We start from the raw sequence: 18,674 nt of genomic DNA on the forward strand, positions 1-18,674 counted from the left end.
TTCCTGAAAATAAACTACTATTCCCATAATCCCGCGCTGGTTTATGAGCCAATGAGGTAGGTTTGAAGCAGTGATGCATTTAAGATCACTTACCAATTTACAGCTTCCTTTGCTAGACAGGTATTTTCTAGAGCATTCTAAATGTCCCCTTAAAATACTGTAGCTTATTGTTGGTGCTTTTATTTTAGAAGCAACAGCTACTAGCCTTTGGACATTGACCTGAAGCTCTGCTGCTTCAAAAATCTTTCCCCACCATATAATGTGATATTATTAAGTATCTCGGTGTTTCACATCCAAGTGGTTGCCATGGCAAAACTGAGCATGCTCATAGCATGAGCTGTAGTATACGGTTTGTTTTAAGAAATGGTAAATTATGTATAAACCATGTGTAGAATATTTCCGACAGCACGTGAATGCAACACAACGCGTGAAGCGTGCACGTAGCCGCGCCCCCTTATAGTAGGGCGGGGAGACGCTGTTTGGTTTCTGTTGATGTCAAAAAGTTACACAAGCGAGGGATGAGCTTTTACAAAAAGGCGGTTTCACAACTGTAAACAGGGCTTCACGTCTACACCCCCCATTCACATCCACCGGTTCAGGCCGTGGTTACACAGCTCTTCCTGTGGGGATTGTTACAGGACTGAACATTTTGCCCGTGCCATTGGAAATCATTTGACAAGAGTCGTCCACGCCTTCTGTCTGTGGACAATAACCGTGGTCGAAACAGGCGTTTTTCCAGCCTCTCTGGGTCACGGGTGTCATGAAATGACTGGGAACTCCTCGGTTTGTTAGTTAATTGTCAAACTGCTATTGCGCAAACAAGTAGCCCGCTCACTTGTGTCCATCTGGGCCACAGTCGTTTACGCCTCTTGGGGACAATTGTGGCCTGTGAAATCTTTTAGCTCCTGGATAACATTTGAGACATGGATCTGGGTTCAGTGCTTTTAACGACCGGGGGATCCGTCGGCTTTTTCAGACTTGTCAACGCTGGTGTCGGTAGACTCCCCATGCCAGAGTCTGCCTGTAGGAACGCATGGAAATGGAGAAATATTTCCACATCTGTCGTGCACAGTTTCATCACGGCAATTTGGGCAGTGCTTTGGTAGGTTTTAAGAAAAAACGACGGAAAAAACTTAAATTAGCTTTTATTAAACTATGTGCCGTTTGATTATAAATGGTTAATTGAAATAATTAGAAATAAACAGTTTTTATGCCATTTTATTTTATTAATATTAATAAACTTTCTATTTGCCATTCTGCTGATTCTAATAATCTAATTGGTCCTGTCATGATAACAGAGTACTTGAAGTTGACTGTTTGAATATATATGACTTTTTTATCTTTTCAGCTTTTTCGTTCAACCACAGATGGCTGAGGATCTGATAGAAACACACTCTGTGTTTTCTCATGCTTTGGTGTCTTTTTCCATTGGTGAGTAGCACTTTTGCATTTTACATATTAACTAGACTGGAGGTTTTTTATGATGGGCAGGTGTGCTCAGAGCAGCTGCCACTACTGGGAAAGTGAGCCAGTGACATTATCCATCTCAACTGTCAGGTTAGTTTTAAGTTAAAGGGAGTATGTAGGTCGTAGCAAACACCTTTAATGACTTCGTGGAAGACATGATTTCATAGTTAGGCAAGATACATGTTGATTTAGTGTTAAAAAAATGGCACAGCATGCTTTTTCAGAGTTTACAGTACCCAATGCCAATATGACTTATTGGTTAAGTGCTAACATAAATACTCACACATATGCTGCATCTGATAAATAAAATATGCACTTCCATCTAGCCCTGAGGTTGCAGTTGCTACAACACCCTTCCCTGTCCACTTCACAAGCTGACACGATATAAGTCACAGTGTCAATATAAATATCACAAAAGGTCAGGAGCCACTAATTGGTTTGTTCATTCTGGGTTACTATAGAAAACAGGACAGTCAAACATAAGGAGCCCAGACCTGCTCCTTGTGATGTTGATGTTAAGAGTGCATTTAATTCAAATGGTCCTGGCTGAAGTTCATGCCCTGGTTGTGCATGGACAGTGAGTTAATGCATTCCTTCTATTAATTCACTGTCAAATCTACGTGCACATGCCACCCCACATTCTTTAAATAGCAACGTGCCCTTTTTTTGTTGTTGTTTTTTTTTACTTGTGCTTATTCATGTTCAGGGTATTCTAGAGCAACTAGTGGCACGTGAGCCATCTTAAACCACAAATTTACTGGATCTGTGCCGGGCAACCGGAGCTCCTAGAGGATTCCCAGGATGTTTGACATTCTTTTAGGAAGCCTAGTCCTGGAAGCTGGCAAAGTGAGGAGCAGTGTTGGTGTGTCAGGATCAATGGGGGGCATTATAGTCGGTCCCAGGCACTGTGCGTAACCCCATACGGTCATGTGACATCAGCAGGACAGCAACTACGTAAAAAAAAGTCACTTGGTTTATAAAAGCTGTCCACATCAGATACCAGTGTATGCAGAATGTGCACAAGTGCTTCTCCCATCCCTCTTTGCCAAAAATGTGGTGTGATTCTGAGACCTCAGCAGGCTTTTTGCTGCAGATTTGTGCATTTTTCCTTCCTTTCTGTGTTACCACGCTGTCAAACCTCGCAGTAACATACCATAAATTGCTTTCCTCCTGTTGAATAAAGACCTTGTCCAGTACGTGGGACAATGCATTGAATTTAATCTGTGTGCAGGGTTCCTCTTGTAGAATTCTGGTTAGCTGAGACAGGATGTAAAGTGACAGCAAGTATTCCATCTTAGGCCCATTTCTGTTATCATTATTACAATGAAAAGAAGTTGCTGTGCAAGTTAAGTTTACATGGACCTAGGAAAAACCAATAAGCCACAGGGATATGTTGTTTACAAACTGTGGTAACGGACCTAGTCAGGTGTGTTAATTAGCTTGTGCTGAATAGAGTCATTCCAGCAGAGTCACTGTAGTCATGTGCTAGCCTGAAACCCTGTTGTTTGACTAACTGGTTAGGCAAGGAATGCCCCTACTCATCTGCAATCATGCCAGTGAATGTAGCTGTAGAAAATGATAGATGAAAACAGAAGGTGAACGTCATTCATTGTAAGCATGTTTTCTTTCTGTGTAAGCTGTGGTTGGTAGCCATTGAAAGATAAGCCATGTCTGATTTGCTTGTTCTCAGTGTGGAGCCTGGGCTTTACATTGGCACTATGCCCATTTTACCCAAAGAGAAATGTTCATCTAAGAAAAACAAGATCCATTTGTGTTTCTTTCACTATCTCTTTCTTACACCTGTGTGTTGTGAATACAGATATGTAAAACTACACTGAGGGAATCACTATAAATACACAGGAGATGTCAGTAATATTTGTATTTTATTAAAAAAGTCCTATGCTCCTATAGTTTATGTCACACCCTGAACCAAACTCAACCTATTGGCTCTGAAGATTCATTGTTGATTGTCAGCCATCATGGAGACCAGATACCACCTTCCAAGCTTAATCGAATTCTGTTTTTACATTTGAGAGGAACCCAAACATGTCGTCATATTAACAGAAGAGTCCTGGTGTCAAATTTCCAAGCCGTTGAGCTCCTTTTCACCCCTCTGTCCCCAGCTTCAATCCTTCATTATTTTTCCAGCATTCTGAAAAGCTGTCACCATGGATACGGCTGGTGGGGTGGTGGGGGTGGTGGATATGAATAGCCCCTCTCCAAGACGCATCTTGGTTGCCATTGCTGTCGTCATGGAAGCAGGGCCCCCCGACACACTTGATAAGCGCAGGGCTGCTCTTGTCTAGAGAATCTGTTGTGTTTTAGGTTGATTAATGAATTGCTAGATCAAAAGTGACATTAACTTTTTTTTTTTTATTCCCACAGGTTACTTCATTTATGACTTCTTTGACATGGTGCAAAATCAGAAGCTCAGCCATTCCTGGGAGCTCCTCTTTCATCACACCGTGGTGAGTCTTTCACTGTCAAATGTGCAATCAAGGTCTATAAGGTCATGCCTCAGACCTCAGTATAGAACAGTTACTCAATAGGCCAATGATGCACAAAAACCCTGAAGCACCTGTCAGAAGCACAGACACGAGAAAATACCAGTCTTTCTTGTCTAGCTACAAAGAAACAAGTGAGGGAGGAACAAAGAGACAATCATTCCAGTGTGGCAGCCCCCCCTGCTAAGCATTCAACCTTCTTTCACTCTTCAAGCATTGAACTCCACCCGATTCACTCGGTCGTTCACTATTCAGTAAATCGCACAACAGTTTCCATCAAATTTGTATTAAACCCATCATCAACCACCTTCATCTTCTTGACATGGTGACCTTCAGCAGGCATCCTCCATTCTTGCTTTAATGCATGTAAATTATAAATAAGGAACTCAACTTAAATAGCAATATATACGAACACCCTGATTGAGTATTTCTTCTCTCCGCTCCTGGCTGTGTGACCTATATCCAGCTCTGCGCTAATGATGTGTGCTTCTTTCAGTTCTTGTTACTGTTGTGTATTACTCGCCTCACAGAAGCAGTTTGTTTCGATCTTGTTGGAGTTTTCTCAACCATGCTCACAGTAGATCTGAACTGTATGGCAGCCATGATTTTTAATCTGTGTTTGAGAGTTGATGCAGGCACCGTTACTACCTGATGTCTGCCGAAATCAAAGAAATCAAGTCACTGAAAATGTGGCATGCACTGCATAAGGAATATACCGTATCTCATGATTATGTGTAAACGTCAATATATAGACAATGTAAATGTCCTTCTCCTCAACCAGCATACGTCTGGGTTTCATAGTCAGATGATTGCTGGCTTCACCAGCTGTCACCTACAAACCATGACTGCTATGATTGGTGCTGATAAAACTAACTAAAAAAAGATTGAGCATAACCCAGCCTTTGGCGGGCAAAGAGTAGACTTTGAATCCTGGGATAGCTTGCCTAATTGCTAGAGGAAACATTTCCAAGCAGCCTTTGAAGGTGTCTTTGAAATGGAAAAGACTTGTTGCATTGCTATGATTCAATCTGTCTTCAAATGCAGCACTAAGTGTACATACCGCTTATATCAAACACTACTTTTATTTGTATATATTTCCCGGCTAATGTTATCTACAGTATGTGTTAGCACACTTTTCTAATGCACTTGCACATTCTTCCTGCTGATGGCACATGTCTTTTGTGCCTCTCTCCTTAAAGTCCTTGTTTCTTATGTTTGCAGTTTATTAAAAACAAAATGTAGCTCCATTTTCTTTTTGTTGGTAGTTTGTCCATCCATGCAATGCCACTGGAGAGCGATTAATTGATTTTCCCCTCTGCCGTGGGTGGGATTTAATTGTGCTTTGTGTTAGAGGTTTTGTGTTTGTTAACAAAGCTAAAGACAAAGTCATATTTGCCAGGTGAGAGATAGGGATCTTGGAAAGGCACACACTCATTCAGCACCAGCACCACCCGTTTATGGATGGCTAAAGCCTAACAGAGTTGGAGAGAAGAGAGTCATATCCCCTTCTCTCTGTATGTCTTGTCTTTTTTTCTTCACTTCCTGGAAGTGCAGTGAATGGGCTCTCTGGCCAGGCCAGCTGGCTTCAGATTGTCATTAGAGTGTGGGAGGGACGGAGACTTCTTTCTCATTCATATGATGGTTCTCAGCTAGCTAACTCTCCTTGCATTTCCCTATTGTGCTATCATCAAGTCATTCATTCATTCTTTTATATGATGGTCACTGCTTGATTTCAGTGTAAGCCCCTCCCCCCTTGGCTCTGTTGTGATCATGGCCTTGACTTTCCTCTTTCTTTTATTAGGTTTTTTCTTTTGTCATAAATTAGGGTTAGAGAATCACAAGCTCGAAATACAACACTGGTTATATGAAGTCCCAGGAGTTCTCCTAGAGAATAGAATAGAATCTACTTTATTAATCCCTTTGGGAAGGTCCCTCAGGGAATATTGGCAAAAGAAGCTAAACCAAGTAGGACCACTATAGGTAGTATTTTCCACATACTGTCAGCCAACTGATTGATGCTACAAGGTCTCTCCTACTACCTTTGCTTTAACAATGACCTGTGTTAAATGTTCTAAATGTCAGGGAGGTGTTTGAAGCAGATGGAAAACATCGACTTGTTTAGTTAGATAGATAGATGGATAGATTGATCCCCGAGGGGAAATTCAGGTATCCAGTAGCAACAACAAAGGAACAGACAGCATAGCATGCATAAGTGTGTAAACATAGTTTACTAAAAATAAAAATGCAAATTAGTGTGTGTACAGGATGGACTGTAAGTGCATGGGTGGGATAAAACTGCTGTTGGATGCTGGCTGCCAGCATCAGTTGTGCAAAAATATAAGAGTTAATTACTATATGCAGTATATAATAAAATACACTATTACAATGTGCAGAGTAATTTACAGTGTGCAAATATAAAGTATGTCAAGAGTTAAGAAGAACTTTAGAAAAGCACATGGTCTCCTGTGAATGAGGTGCTTTTCCCAGCTGGAAAATGTTTCTGGTGTGTTTTAATTTGTATTTGTAATGGCTATTTTAACACCTAATGTTGTTAATATATGTTGAAGCCATAAAACAGCACAGACTCTGAAGGACTGCGAAGCATTGGACAGAATGTCCAATAAGAGTATACTTATTATTTCTTGGTGTCTTCATTTCTGATGTCTGCTTAAAGGACTTTATAGGGTTTGCAAGCATAGAAACAAGCATATAGCGACATGGTATGTGGTCTAACACGAGTCTAGCTGAACTCTTGTCTCAGTCCAGGAGAAATAACAAAGTCAAACATTCCATGGAAAGTTTTTTTTTCCCATCTTATTGACTAAAGTTGAGATTACAGCTTACAGAAAAATGTGAGCCTTGCCACAGTCACTCAAACCTGATGAGATCCTCTTTGCCACTAAATGCATTTTTTGGGGAAGAGAACAGGAAGGTCTGCCTGAAAATTGTGTCTTCTTGCAGACACCTACAAACCTAATATTCTGTGTATTGTTTGATTGCGGTTTACACTGAAGGTAGTGCGTTTTTGAACACTTAACTCCATCCAGTCAACCTGAACTCAGTTCAATGAATAATATTTGAGCACTATATATGGCTGAGGTGGTGAAGAGTTCCAATGAATTTATAGTGACGAATAAATGTGACATTGTAATTTGAGCCTCTTTTTCTATGCACCTCTGTCAGTAAATCAGCAGCTCATGCTGCTTTGCTGTTGTTGCTTTCATACAGTAACCCCAGGATTTAATGAGTATAGGTGTGAGTTGTTGTGACATCTTCACAACATTAGAGGTTACACACCAGTACTCTTCTGCTGGAAATAGAAAGGTGTCAGTTGTAAGAACTTGAAGTTGTGATTGACCTGAGGGCTAGATGGAATTGTGATTGAACTTGATGATTGTAGAATATACAACAATGCAGCTAGCTAGCTAGCTGAGAACCACCATATGAATGAGAAAGAAGACTTGTTAAGTTAGAGCTAAGCTAACTGTAGAGTTGTTTCCACAGAACCAAGGTTTGTCCTTCTATTAAAAAAACATTATTCCCATGTTGAGTCTTATTCAGCCTCATTTGTCCATGACTCTTGGAAATAGTGAGCTTGTAATTAAAATGTGAGCCAGGAGAGAGAAGGATGCCAAACAGAGGCAGATTAGGTTTTCCACAAAGAATCAAAGCATGCTAGTAAAATTTTATCCCATGTTTTCATTTTAGATTTTCATTGATGAGACGCTGCGAAAGCTGCTCTTGTGTTTCTTTTCCTTCTTGCTGGAGTTTGGAATTTTGAAGCATGTTGTTTTCCATAAATGTCTTTCAGCCCTCTCTCATTAGGCAGAATTGAGTTATCTTTAACAGAGGACACTCCACTAAAGCATGGGCGACACAGGTTAAACATATGTAGTTTTCTTCTGTTTCCTCTCTCCTTTTTCACCTGATATCTAAAGTAACATCATGATGATGATGAGTTGGCCGTCTCACACATATGAATAATATCCCAACTTTGCAACACTCAGGAAATGTAATTGGTCACTAACTCCCTTCAGCCTGTGGCCTGTCTCACAAATATAGAGAAATATAGAACAATTAGTCACCAGTCACATTATTTCAGGTTTGAATGAGGTCAAATGTTAAACGATTGCTACAATACATCATAGAGTATGTGTAGGAAAAGGGCTGTCTTTCATATTGTTTCTGTAGTTGTCTTAACCAGCCACCACCAGTCACAATTGTTAGAAGTCTTATCACACTTCCTCTTGATGTTGGATGGTATATTGTTAAGGGACATTTGTGAATTCAGTTGACTATCAGATTTGTCACAGAGACAATAGTACTTGTGTTTGTCTGTAACGTTGAAATCCTCTTAGCCGTGTTGTCAGTCTCAACCTCAGTCACATTTCTGTCTTCAAGGTTCATCTTGTAGCAGCCTCAGATATGAGTGGAACGTCTCTTCTCAGTTTACCAGGAATGAAACAGATATTCATGGGAGGAGTGTGAAGCAGAGGATGCCACATATGGAAGCATAAACTTACTGTATTTGGTTGTCACAGGAATGCGCTTGCCACAGAGCCTCTGCATCTTTCGAGTCTGTAAAACCTGGTTAACAAGTTTGCCTGTTTCTGTCAGTTTGTCCCTTGATACCTGCTGCTGGATGTTACAGGAAGCCTGATGTCACAGCAGGATTTGTAGCCTTAGTGTCATTTGGTTTAGAGTCTACATTGTTGCTAAGTCTTTATCCAAACATATCTGAACCCCAGCTGCTCGGCTTCCTGATGACTTCCTTCAGTCGTTAATCTTTGTGCTGACAGTAACAGTAACTGGACTTTGGTTGAGGTTGATTTTGTGGTTTTATTCCTAAAAGTGCTGGGATCTCATGGTATTTTAGGGCAACATTGTATCTTTGACTTGTTTTTGTTTTGATACTGTATATTTCCAGCCAACCACGGTCTGTGGGCTCTGCCACTCCTTTTCTGACACACAGAATGAGGGTTACTTCTCTACGGCCTGTTGAATTTTTTTGTTATTGCTGAAATTTTAGTAGAACAAACAGCTGAGTAAACTGAGATAGCTTGAGCAATACAAATACATCATGAAGACAATGAGACGGTAGGGAGAGCTGCATTGCAAAATACAGTGGAATGTGTACATGAGTTTTGTTGGCCAGGAAAGATTGTTATGTACTGTGTGTGTCTCTCTCACTCTCTACCTCAGCAGTAACATATTTCTGCCGGGGAACCCCACGGGTCCCCCTGTTCTGTGTATATTCAGACAGGAGGACAGACATCTGGTCTCCACATGAACCTCAGGCTGCCATGAGTGACACACACACACACACACATACACAGCCTGCCTCCAACTAAGAGGGCTTTTACAAATGTGTGCGCCCTTTTAGACATTTCTATGCTGCAGCTCTACTCCACATATCACACACTGCCTTGTTCTTCGCCGCCCCCCCTCCCCTATCCTTGTATGACTTCCAAACATCTCCCCCATTCTCACTAGTCCACCTACTCTCTGCAGCTTGCACCACCCCCTCACATGGCTGCAACCCAATGCAAGTCTCTGTGCATTGCTAGTATTATATCTGGTTTTTGTGGTGTGGTATTCTCTCCCTCATGGTATGTTTAATACTGAGGAATTTCCTTGTGCGTTGTTGTTTTTGTGTCAGAGGCAGTTCACACTCATCTACGGCAAAATCAACAACTAGAGTATCCACAAATTGAAGGTTGCAGCTTCTCGTCTCTTGTAAACCACAGAAATGTCGCTGAGAGGCACTTTTAGAAGGCTAAATATTTGCTGCATGTCTGCGTATGATTCAATTTCAGATATTAAGTCTGATTCATATAACACTGCAGCAAAGTATAAACAGGGGTATATTTATTTACTACAATGTGCAGTTGAGCGGGAAAAAAGCTCACATAATGCAAGCATGTGTAAACTTCATTCTGAAAACTGACTCTTGGAATAATGAATATTCATATTAATCTCAAAGAAAAAGAAAACCAATAGCACTGGTTTTTCAGCCAGTTGCCTTACAAAAACACTTACAGTGTAGTTGTTGTTACACATTAGAACAAGCCAAGGGTTAGTCTAGTGTCGGTGAGCAGTAATTTCTGTAGTTAGACAGGAGTGTTACACACTCATACACACACGTGCCATACTTTCCAAAGAGGCAGTAGGCCCCTCCTAAAAAGGAGCCGTCATTTGTCCTGGTTGGCATAACAACCAGGGATGCTGTTTGTAGAGTCATCCATTTATCAGCAGGTTGAGAAAACGTAGGTGACACTCCCTCTGTAAGCTACAAGTCATTTCTAAAAATCGAGGTGTGGCCAAATGTTCTCCCTGGGTGCCACACCCAATGACCAAGAATGAGAGCATAAAAAAACAGATAAAGAATAAGCTTGGCTCAGGTCCAGCGGCTGTGAGAATACCAGACTACTTTTGTGTGAATCCAAAAGCAATGTGGGCGGGTGTACAAGCATGTGAGAGTACAGCGTAGGAACAAATTACATTGACCATTTGTTGTTAAGTAGAGTAAACCCTTTGCATGTTTCATAGCAAACCTACGATATCTTGGTGGGATTGGCTGTTTTTTATAAACATGTAATACCCTCTGTTCATCATAACCAACAACTTTGTAAAAAAAAGGGGGGGGGGGGATCATTGGACAAATTTTTACTGCATGGTCTAATGCTGTAGGAAGTCTAGGCTCAAGCTCAAACGTCCAGCATTCTGCCTTATTATTAGTTTAAGTAAATGTAAGTACATTAATCCAACATACAAGGAGGTTTGTCAAACTGGTTTTATTGGCCATGCCCAGGATCTTGTAGAGCCTAGCTTAAAGTCTTCTTGTCTTTCCAGTCTTTCTGCCAAGCATGAATATTGGCGACAGGCTGTAGCTACGCATTTACCATTCAGATGTGAAAGGGGTGTTGATCCACTAAGAACTGGGAGTATCATCAGGTTTCAAGAGCTTTCAGGTGCTTCCTGCTCCTAACGAGTGTTCAGATGCATTTGAAAAGACATCGCCTTAAGAAGTGAGGTTCTGAACATGCAGTGCACTGGAGGCGAACAAGCTGCTCCTCCTTTCACACCCACTGCCGGAATACCTCAAGTGACCAAGATTCAGCAAATCACATCCAACAGCCGTAGAGCCCCCTACCCTGATGCTTAACATGAACACGAGGAACGGGGTTCGTTCTTTCAGTCTCACAAATAAATCGCTGCACAGTGCTAATTGATTATATTTACCGTAAATAATTGTGTTTGTGCATATTCGTTAAATTACTGACCAGATGTCTGTGACAGAAAGGCGCTCAAGTGGCCTGCTGTGCTCTTGTCAGCTGACCCGAGTTAACACAGGTCTCATGATAGTAGTTATGTCCATCATCCCTCTGTCCTCTTGATAACTGTCTTTTCAAACTTTGGACTTCCTCTGTGTATGTGTGTGTGTGTGATTAATACTGTCTCATGTTTCCTAGATTCACATCCTATCCTCCATCTTTGCTCATAGACTTTGAGCCTGTGTAACGCCCTCCCCCTCCATATCACCCCACTGTTTGTCTACCTATCAACAGATGGCTAGCGTCTCCCTATTGAGCTTCCTAGTAGTTTTCCTCTCTATGAACTTGAACTAGACCGTTTCCTGTCCCTTTTATAGCCTGTGTTAAGGAAGCACTGCCTGAGCAGTTAGGGTGTTTTGGGAGATGCAATAATATAATGTGCTTATTTTTTAAGTGGACATGGATCAATGTATTTAACACTGTAGACAATCACTGCCCTCTCTTGGCCCCTCACTCTGAATGAATTACATGTTCAGTTTTTTTTCATCAAAGATGAAGGCATTTTTCCAGGAACTATGTGTGGTTTTTAGCTGTTGAACCCTCCCACCACCAACATTACTAACACACAGCCTGTTGATACTAAACCCTCCACCCACCTGTTCAGAGCACATCTGACAACACCCTGACACCTTTGACCTCTGCTGAGAGGCATTAAGGGTTTTTTTGTGTATGCGCTCTCTGAGGATGTCACACACACACACACACACACACACACACACATATTGCTATAGACAGTGTTGAGCTCCCTTGGGCTTCCTGGGTTAATGACCTCCCTCATATTCATGCACCAAAGCAGAAAATGATGCACTTGTTTACCTCTGGCTGGTATTTCAATGTGGGGACCCTTTCTTTGCTGATATTTGATAAGAAAACATGCTTTTTATCTGCTTCATCTGACATAAGGTTTCCTGTCAGCTTAGAGGACCGACCACTGCCACGGTTCAGGAGCAAATGTTTATCAATACCTGGCATCTTGACATTTGTTATCATGTGAACTTTACCCCAGTTTTGTCTGTCATGCGGTCTGTGTGGTTGTTTTATGTGATGCTAGCAGTCAGGATTAGGGTTAAAGTTTCATTTTTTTTCCACCCATTTCCTCAACTTGTCTACCATCTTTGCAGTGTCTCCCCCTGAAAATGAGGCAAGGTGAAGGTCCCTCACCAGGGTTTAGAGTACATCTAATTGAGCCCACAGGGAGAAGATGCAAGGAACAAACACCCACACCACATGGTTTTTCAGCCCCTTGCCTGGATTTTATAGTGGTAGCTATAATAACTGGGTTGTTTGGTTAGATTTAGATGGATTGTTTTTCAAACTTGGGTGTCTGATTGGCGTTTTTGTTTAGCTCTTTAATATACTGGATAACTGACATGTTCAGATTCAGTTTTACATTAACTAATAGTTGCAGTGAGTCTTCTTTTTCTTTTTGTATTATGCCTTTATTCAGGTGCATCAGCATATAACAACATGAGAACAATATTTTATTTTATTAGTATATCAGATATCAATATTGACATACTGACACCTTAACATCTTCTTTTATGTTTTATTGGGGTTACATTCTCATATCTACACAGGATGTGACAGAGGTCACATTTGTGCTGCTGTCTCTGAAAGCCAAGCTTCAGCAGAGCTTAGTGTGGCAAATCCAGCTAATGTTGAATCTATTCCACCATGATAGATCCAGGGCCTGGTAGGGGGATTAATAGGAGTCCTTTTCAGTCCAGTGGGCTGACAGCAGGACTAGAAGTAGGAAGTAGAAGTGTGTCCACTGCTCTTTATGTATGACCTGAGCCCACAGGATTAGTTTTGGTTTGCTGGTGGTATGTTTTCACCTGATGATGACCTGGCATGAGCAGATCAGATTTCAGTCACCTCTTTAATGGCATATTTGTACACCTTTTTATGGTCCACCACATGTCATATACATTAACTGTAGGCAGCCTTGAAAAGGTGAAATATAATGCTAGGGAAGGTGTTTGTGGCCCTGTGAGTGACTTTACAATCTGCATTCATAAAAAGATAAGTTAACAGATGGCCATCATTGGCTGATAGAACACAGTACAAACACCAATAAAAAAGAGTTAACCACCATAAAACTACACACGTGCGAAGCAATGTTACATGTTTTAAAATTATGAAACCCCAACTAGTGTTAAGTATACTGCCCAGGTGACACCTTATCAGAGGATTGTATAAGGGTTTGTTTTGACCTCCACATTCTGTTGTTGTCATGTCTTATCTGACCCAGTCAGGTTAGACTTTAGATGTGGCAGGATGAAGACCACTGGTTGCTGGGGTTTAGGTTGCGGTAGGGGCTTGGTGTGTGTATGTGTAAAAGTGGGTGTTACATAGGTTAATCAGGGGCCATCTTGTTTTTGAGACTTTATAAAAAGACTCTTGGACTTGTGTTTTTTATAACTGGGACTCACACCACCTCCTCACTTGTGTTTTTATTAACCTCTTTATATTTTCATTCTAAACCTGTTTGTTTTGTTTTGTAGTCCACATCTGTTGCACAAAGCATTTGCTCCAAACACATCATACAGTCCTTTTGAAAGTAAAATTATTAAAGAAAACGCTGTTGCCTTCCTCCGTTACTTTGATAACAGGGCATAAAGAGAGTTTGCACCTCCCTTTCCAGTAACCTGCATCACCTCACAGAGGCACCTGTTTCACCACAGTGGAATGTCACAGAGTGTGACCGACCAACACTGCAGGGTGATCTCACCTATGTGTGACTGTGTGTGGCTTTCCTATACTAAAAAAAACACTCATCTGCTGATGAGGTAGCTGACTTTCATGAGACAGGAATGCTGTTTGTTGTTGTTGCTAAATCCAGTTTTCACTGACGTTAGAGTAATAGCTCTCTTTATGGTTTGTCAGTGTTATCATTATAGCCTGACAACAGGGATAGTTAGGAGAGTTTGTTTTGTAGTCTACTCATGATCATACTCATATAATCACTGTTATGATTGTTGAGCTAAAAAAATCGTGGTGGTTGGACATTTAAAAGCAACAAGATATTTCTGATCTAACAAGTCTCAATCTGAATATTATATGATGTATTTGTTTGATGATTGTCTGGATTATTTTTGTGACTACATGCAGTTGAAGGATAGTTTGTAGGGTTGCATGAGGTACTAGTTGATATATCTTTGACAGTAGATGATGGTTGGCACAACCCCACTTTGGAGAAGCACACAGGACTAAATTTCAGTAGCAAAAAATGAGGCCCACCTGAAAAAATAAGGGGGCGGACTTCTCTGGTCTACTGCTGTTCTGAGAGGTAAGAAATGTTTGTGGTTTGTGAGCAGTTAGAATTTTGCTGCTGTCCCTGTATGTCTCAGTTTAAAGCTCAGTTTGCTACTCTAACTCTTCTCATACTACCAGATCTCAGGGAAACCAAATTATACATGTAAATCCATGATAAGGGTGATCTTGGCTCTGTGTGCAGGAAGTGAACCATGTGCAGTGAAGCAGACATTTTGAACTTAAACTGTCTGTAACTTTAACTGTGCAGACTGTTAGGCGTAGTGTTGACTGCTACTGCCAACTTTCCTCACATGCCTTGTTTTCTGACCTATAACAGCATTGCGTTAGAGAAGACGTCCTGTGACATCACATGAAACACACATGGCCAGCCAAGCCATGACTGAAGATAAAGGTTGGCCTTTACTAGACTGGATACCATTTGTGTCTTTCACTGTCCTCCCTTCATTGCCTCAATACAAAGCCTGAAAATGAGCGCAGAGTGTGAATGAAGCTGATGAATATGATGGTCTGAGTGGGTTCTAGCTCCTATGGAGAGCTGGCTGAACAGCGTGTTTTGGTATAAATACTTTTCTGTCATCCAGATTTTACACCTGCAGCACAGCTGACTGTGAGTGTGTTGGACAACAGCACTTCCTTTGGGCTAAACACATCTGATACTTTGTGTAATCCTTCCCCCCTCCTGACTCCTCTGTGTTATGTCAGCAGCAAGTTTCTGTTGTCTGTGCTTTCAGATTGGGTTTGAATGACATTGCTGCCCCCTTGTGGAGTTTATCAGGCAGTTACATCACAAACTTTCATAAGAACTGCTCAGCAGAAATGAGCTGTGGGAGTGTCGGAGGTTACATATTGTAGGTGAAAGGAGACAGGAAGCTTAGAGGAGAATCATTAGTGAATTTATTTGTTTGCTTATTAAACAGGTGACAACCACTTGCATCTGTTTAATGTACCCACTGATTCATTTTGTTAACTTAACGATTAACCATGTGCCCCCCATCCAGCAGATAATGTATTAAAAATGTGTTTTTGACTGCTTCTTCTCTATGTCTCTTTCTGTGTAGGTGATCGCCTGCTTTGGCCTCTCTGTGCTGTCGTGCCGCTATGTGGGCTTTTCCGTAGTGGCCCTGTTGGTAGAGATAAACTCTGTGTTCCTCCACATCAGGCAAATGCTGCGTATGGCTAACATCTCCACGGGCACATTGTATCGCATCAACAGCATGATCAACCTGGGTACATACGTGGTGTTCCGCATCAACACGCTGGCCTGGATGACCCGCTGGCTGGTGCTCAACAGGGACAAGGTACCATTGCCAGCCTACACACTGGGCAGCGTGGGTATGGCTATCATGACAGCGATGAATATCGTCCTGTTTTATCGGCTACTCAGGACCGACTTTTTAAAAAGCAGCACCCGGGAGACAAAGAAAGAGAAGGAGATGTAGAGAAGACACTTGTATATTAACACCTGTGGCTGAAATTTGGTACCGTCTTGCCTGTGTGTGACGTACTTGTATCTGGGAGACAGAGGGATCTGTCTACCTCTAATGCTCTAATGCTGTACAGGTACATGCACTCAGTGTGTACTAAAATGGCCTCATTCCATAAAGCTGGAAGCTGTGTTTGCCTATCTGTACTGTCCTGCAGTCATACACGTGAACAATATGAGGCCTTTTAACATAACACCAAACGCCTTATTGTCCTCCGCCAGGGTGTTTCAGCTAATTCTAAAATGTAGCTCATGATAAGTGAACTCTCCAACACTCACATATGAAGCCATTGTAAAACGAAAAAAATACTATAATAATAATAATAAAGTACATAAATATATATGATAGATATACATGCATTATGCTGTAGAGGCCACTGAATAAAATAAAATAATCAGTTGAACATTTTTTAGTTGTTTAGAGCTCGCAGTGCAGAGGTGAATGTCTTTTCCACCAAATCTCCTCAACTAAAAACCACCCGCTACCTCAGACAACTCGTAACGGCTCTTTGCCTCTTTCTAACTAAAGCCTTGCAATCAATGTATGGCAAGTTGATTGCAATTAGCCAAGAAATTAATTAGAATAAAGACATCCAACAAATGCCAATCCATGAATGAAGACATAATAGATTAATACAAAATCATTTGAAGTAGCATTCGATTACAACTCTATATGAGCTTGTTGTGAGCTCTGGCTCTGTCCACTAACAGCAAATAGAGTCAGAGGGATCCTAACAAGCCAGGTGTCCCAACAGACTGCCATTGGCATTGCTGTCCATCTGCTGTCACACTGCTGCATCGCACTTGAACACTGAAAATGACAGGAAAGCAAGCTAAATGATAGACAGTGCTGTATCACAAACTTCCATTACTGCTTTCATAATGTGTGATGTGCAGTCAGAGCTTTCAGACAAGCCTTTCTTCACTCAGCCAATGGAGGGCAGCACATTCCTTAACAACACATTAGTGACCTTGACACAGCAAAGAAAGGGTTTTATTTTCTGTTTTTGTCGTCGTGTACCACCCTGCCTTGAATTGTAAATTGCCAATAAGCTTGTGTAGATGCAGAGATTCCTGAGGAGAGGTGTTGGAACAAACAGGTCTGAGATCTGTGAATACAGCAAACATACACATGGCTGCCTACTCTTCCAACTCCAATCATAACATTACAGTCTTTATACGGCATGGAAATATGACATTGATTGTGCTTTTTTTATATGTTTATTATCAGTGTTTGGTTAATTGTGTTTTTTGTAATTTATTCACTAAAAGACAAGTCAAGGATTAAAAATGAAATGAACAAGTTGTTCAATGATTTTTCCTGTAGTGCAAAAAGTTGAATATAGTGCTGTTTGAGTGCTTGTGTAAGTCATGTTGTCAGAGGGCATTTTGCCACTTTTCTTTGTTTCCTCCGAACACACAGTGTAAGACGTTGTCATCTAAGCTTGAGTCTGTGGATGTTGAAGCCCTAAAACCAAAAGATGTCCAACTGTATTAGAAACGCTGCAGCATATCAGAACACGAGCTCAGTGTAAGCACTCAAAGCTGCAGCCTATACCCACAAAATTGAACCCTTTTTCTAAGTGAAGTCACTGCTGCACTAACCAAATGGGGCTATTGGTAAGAAGATATTGAAGTGTTTGTTGTAGTTTGAATTTCTTTGTTTTGCTTTTTCCTGTTTGTTTTTGAGCAGCTTTGTGGTCATAGTGAAGACAACTGGTGATAACTGAAGTTCCTTCTAACAAGCAAGCTTTGATTTGTGAATGTTTTGCATCAGACAGTGATGTTATTGAACTTATGCATGCGGTGATACCATTTGTTCTATTTGCTGTAAGTTTTATATATATATATATATATATAAAACAAATAGCAGCCAAGTCGCCAAAACGAATATCCATAAGAATATTAACCAAAAAGAAAACCAAGCTGTTGTACTCCTCTCTGCATTCCACTCACTGTAAGACTCACGACTGTACCCAAGCCCTCAGGTTTTATATTTGTGATCAAAAGAAAAGCTCATTTAGTGTGTAGTTGTAGAGAAAGTGGCTGAGGTCATATTGCCACACATCCTTATAATCCTCATCATATACAATAGATGTGGTGGTGACTTATAATAAGTGTGAAATGTGGAACAACCCATTTTGTTTTCATCACCTAGACAAAGTTGTCCATGTTTATTCCTCCATAAACCTCTCTGTCTGTTGTGAAGCGACAACAGTTGAGACTATTGACACTGTGCAGATTGTCAGTAACTTCTTGAAAACCTGAAATACTGTATTGAAGCAATCCAGACCAGCTGAGGTTGTGTGAAGGCAGAACGCTTTCTCTGGCATATCACATTTACAGCCGTGTTAAAATATCAGTTTTATTTTTTCATGTTTTGACACAAATTGTTTTGTAATTAAAATTTCAATGTACATGTGTGTATGTTTATATTATAACACTATTTGTTTAATGTGATATTAAAGATCCAAGAAATGAATGCTGTTTGTCATGCTTACTGCAGGTCTAGATTAAGATTAAGTTTAAGATTTACTTTATTTACTTTACTTTATTAATCCCCTTGGGGAAATTAGGTAGATACACAAACAGACGGATGAGAAGTCCATA

At 40.9% G+C, this 18,674-nt stretch overlaps 1 protein-coding gene across 1 annotated transcript; it reads left to right on the top strand.

Annotated features, from left to right (window-relative positions):
- Positions 1-524: 524 nt before the first annotated feature.
- tlcd2 (TLC domain containing 2) lies at positions 525-18,546 on the top strand. Its single transcript, XM_028419249.1, has 4 exons — positions 525-1,102; positions 1,349-1,431; positions 3,853-3,935; positions 15,640-18,546. The coding sequence occupies exons 1-4, from the start codon at positions 924-926 to the stop codon at positions 16,018-16,020; spliced, it is 726 nt and encodes a 241-aa protein (XP_028275050.1). The 5' UTR covers positions 525-923; the 3' UTR covers positions 16,021-18,546.
- Positions 18,547-18,674: the final 128 nt, after the last annotated feature.

The sequence above is a fragment of the Parambassis ranga genome, chromosome 13, assembly GCF_900634625.1.
Source record: "Parambassis ranga chromosome 13, fParRan2.1, whole genome shotgun sequence".
Classification (NCBI taxonomy): Eukaryota; Metazoa; Chordata; class Actinopteri; family Ambassidae; genus Parambassis; species Parambassis ranga.

Bases quoted from the DNA above. Each gene is read 5' to 3' on its own strand.
- tlcd2 (XM_028419249.1), top strand. From the start codon at position 924: ATGGATCTGGGTTCAGTGCTTTTAACGACCGGGGGATCCGTCGGCTTT. The intron at 1,103-1,348 runs GTAGGTTTTAAG...TTATCTTTTCAG, and splicing joins GCAATTTGGGCAGTGCTTTG to CTTTTTCGTTCAACCACAGA. The intron at 3,936-15,639 runs GTGAGTCTTTCA...CTTTCTGTGTAG, and splicing joins TCCTCTTTCATCACACCGTG to GTGATCGCCTGCTTTGGCCT.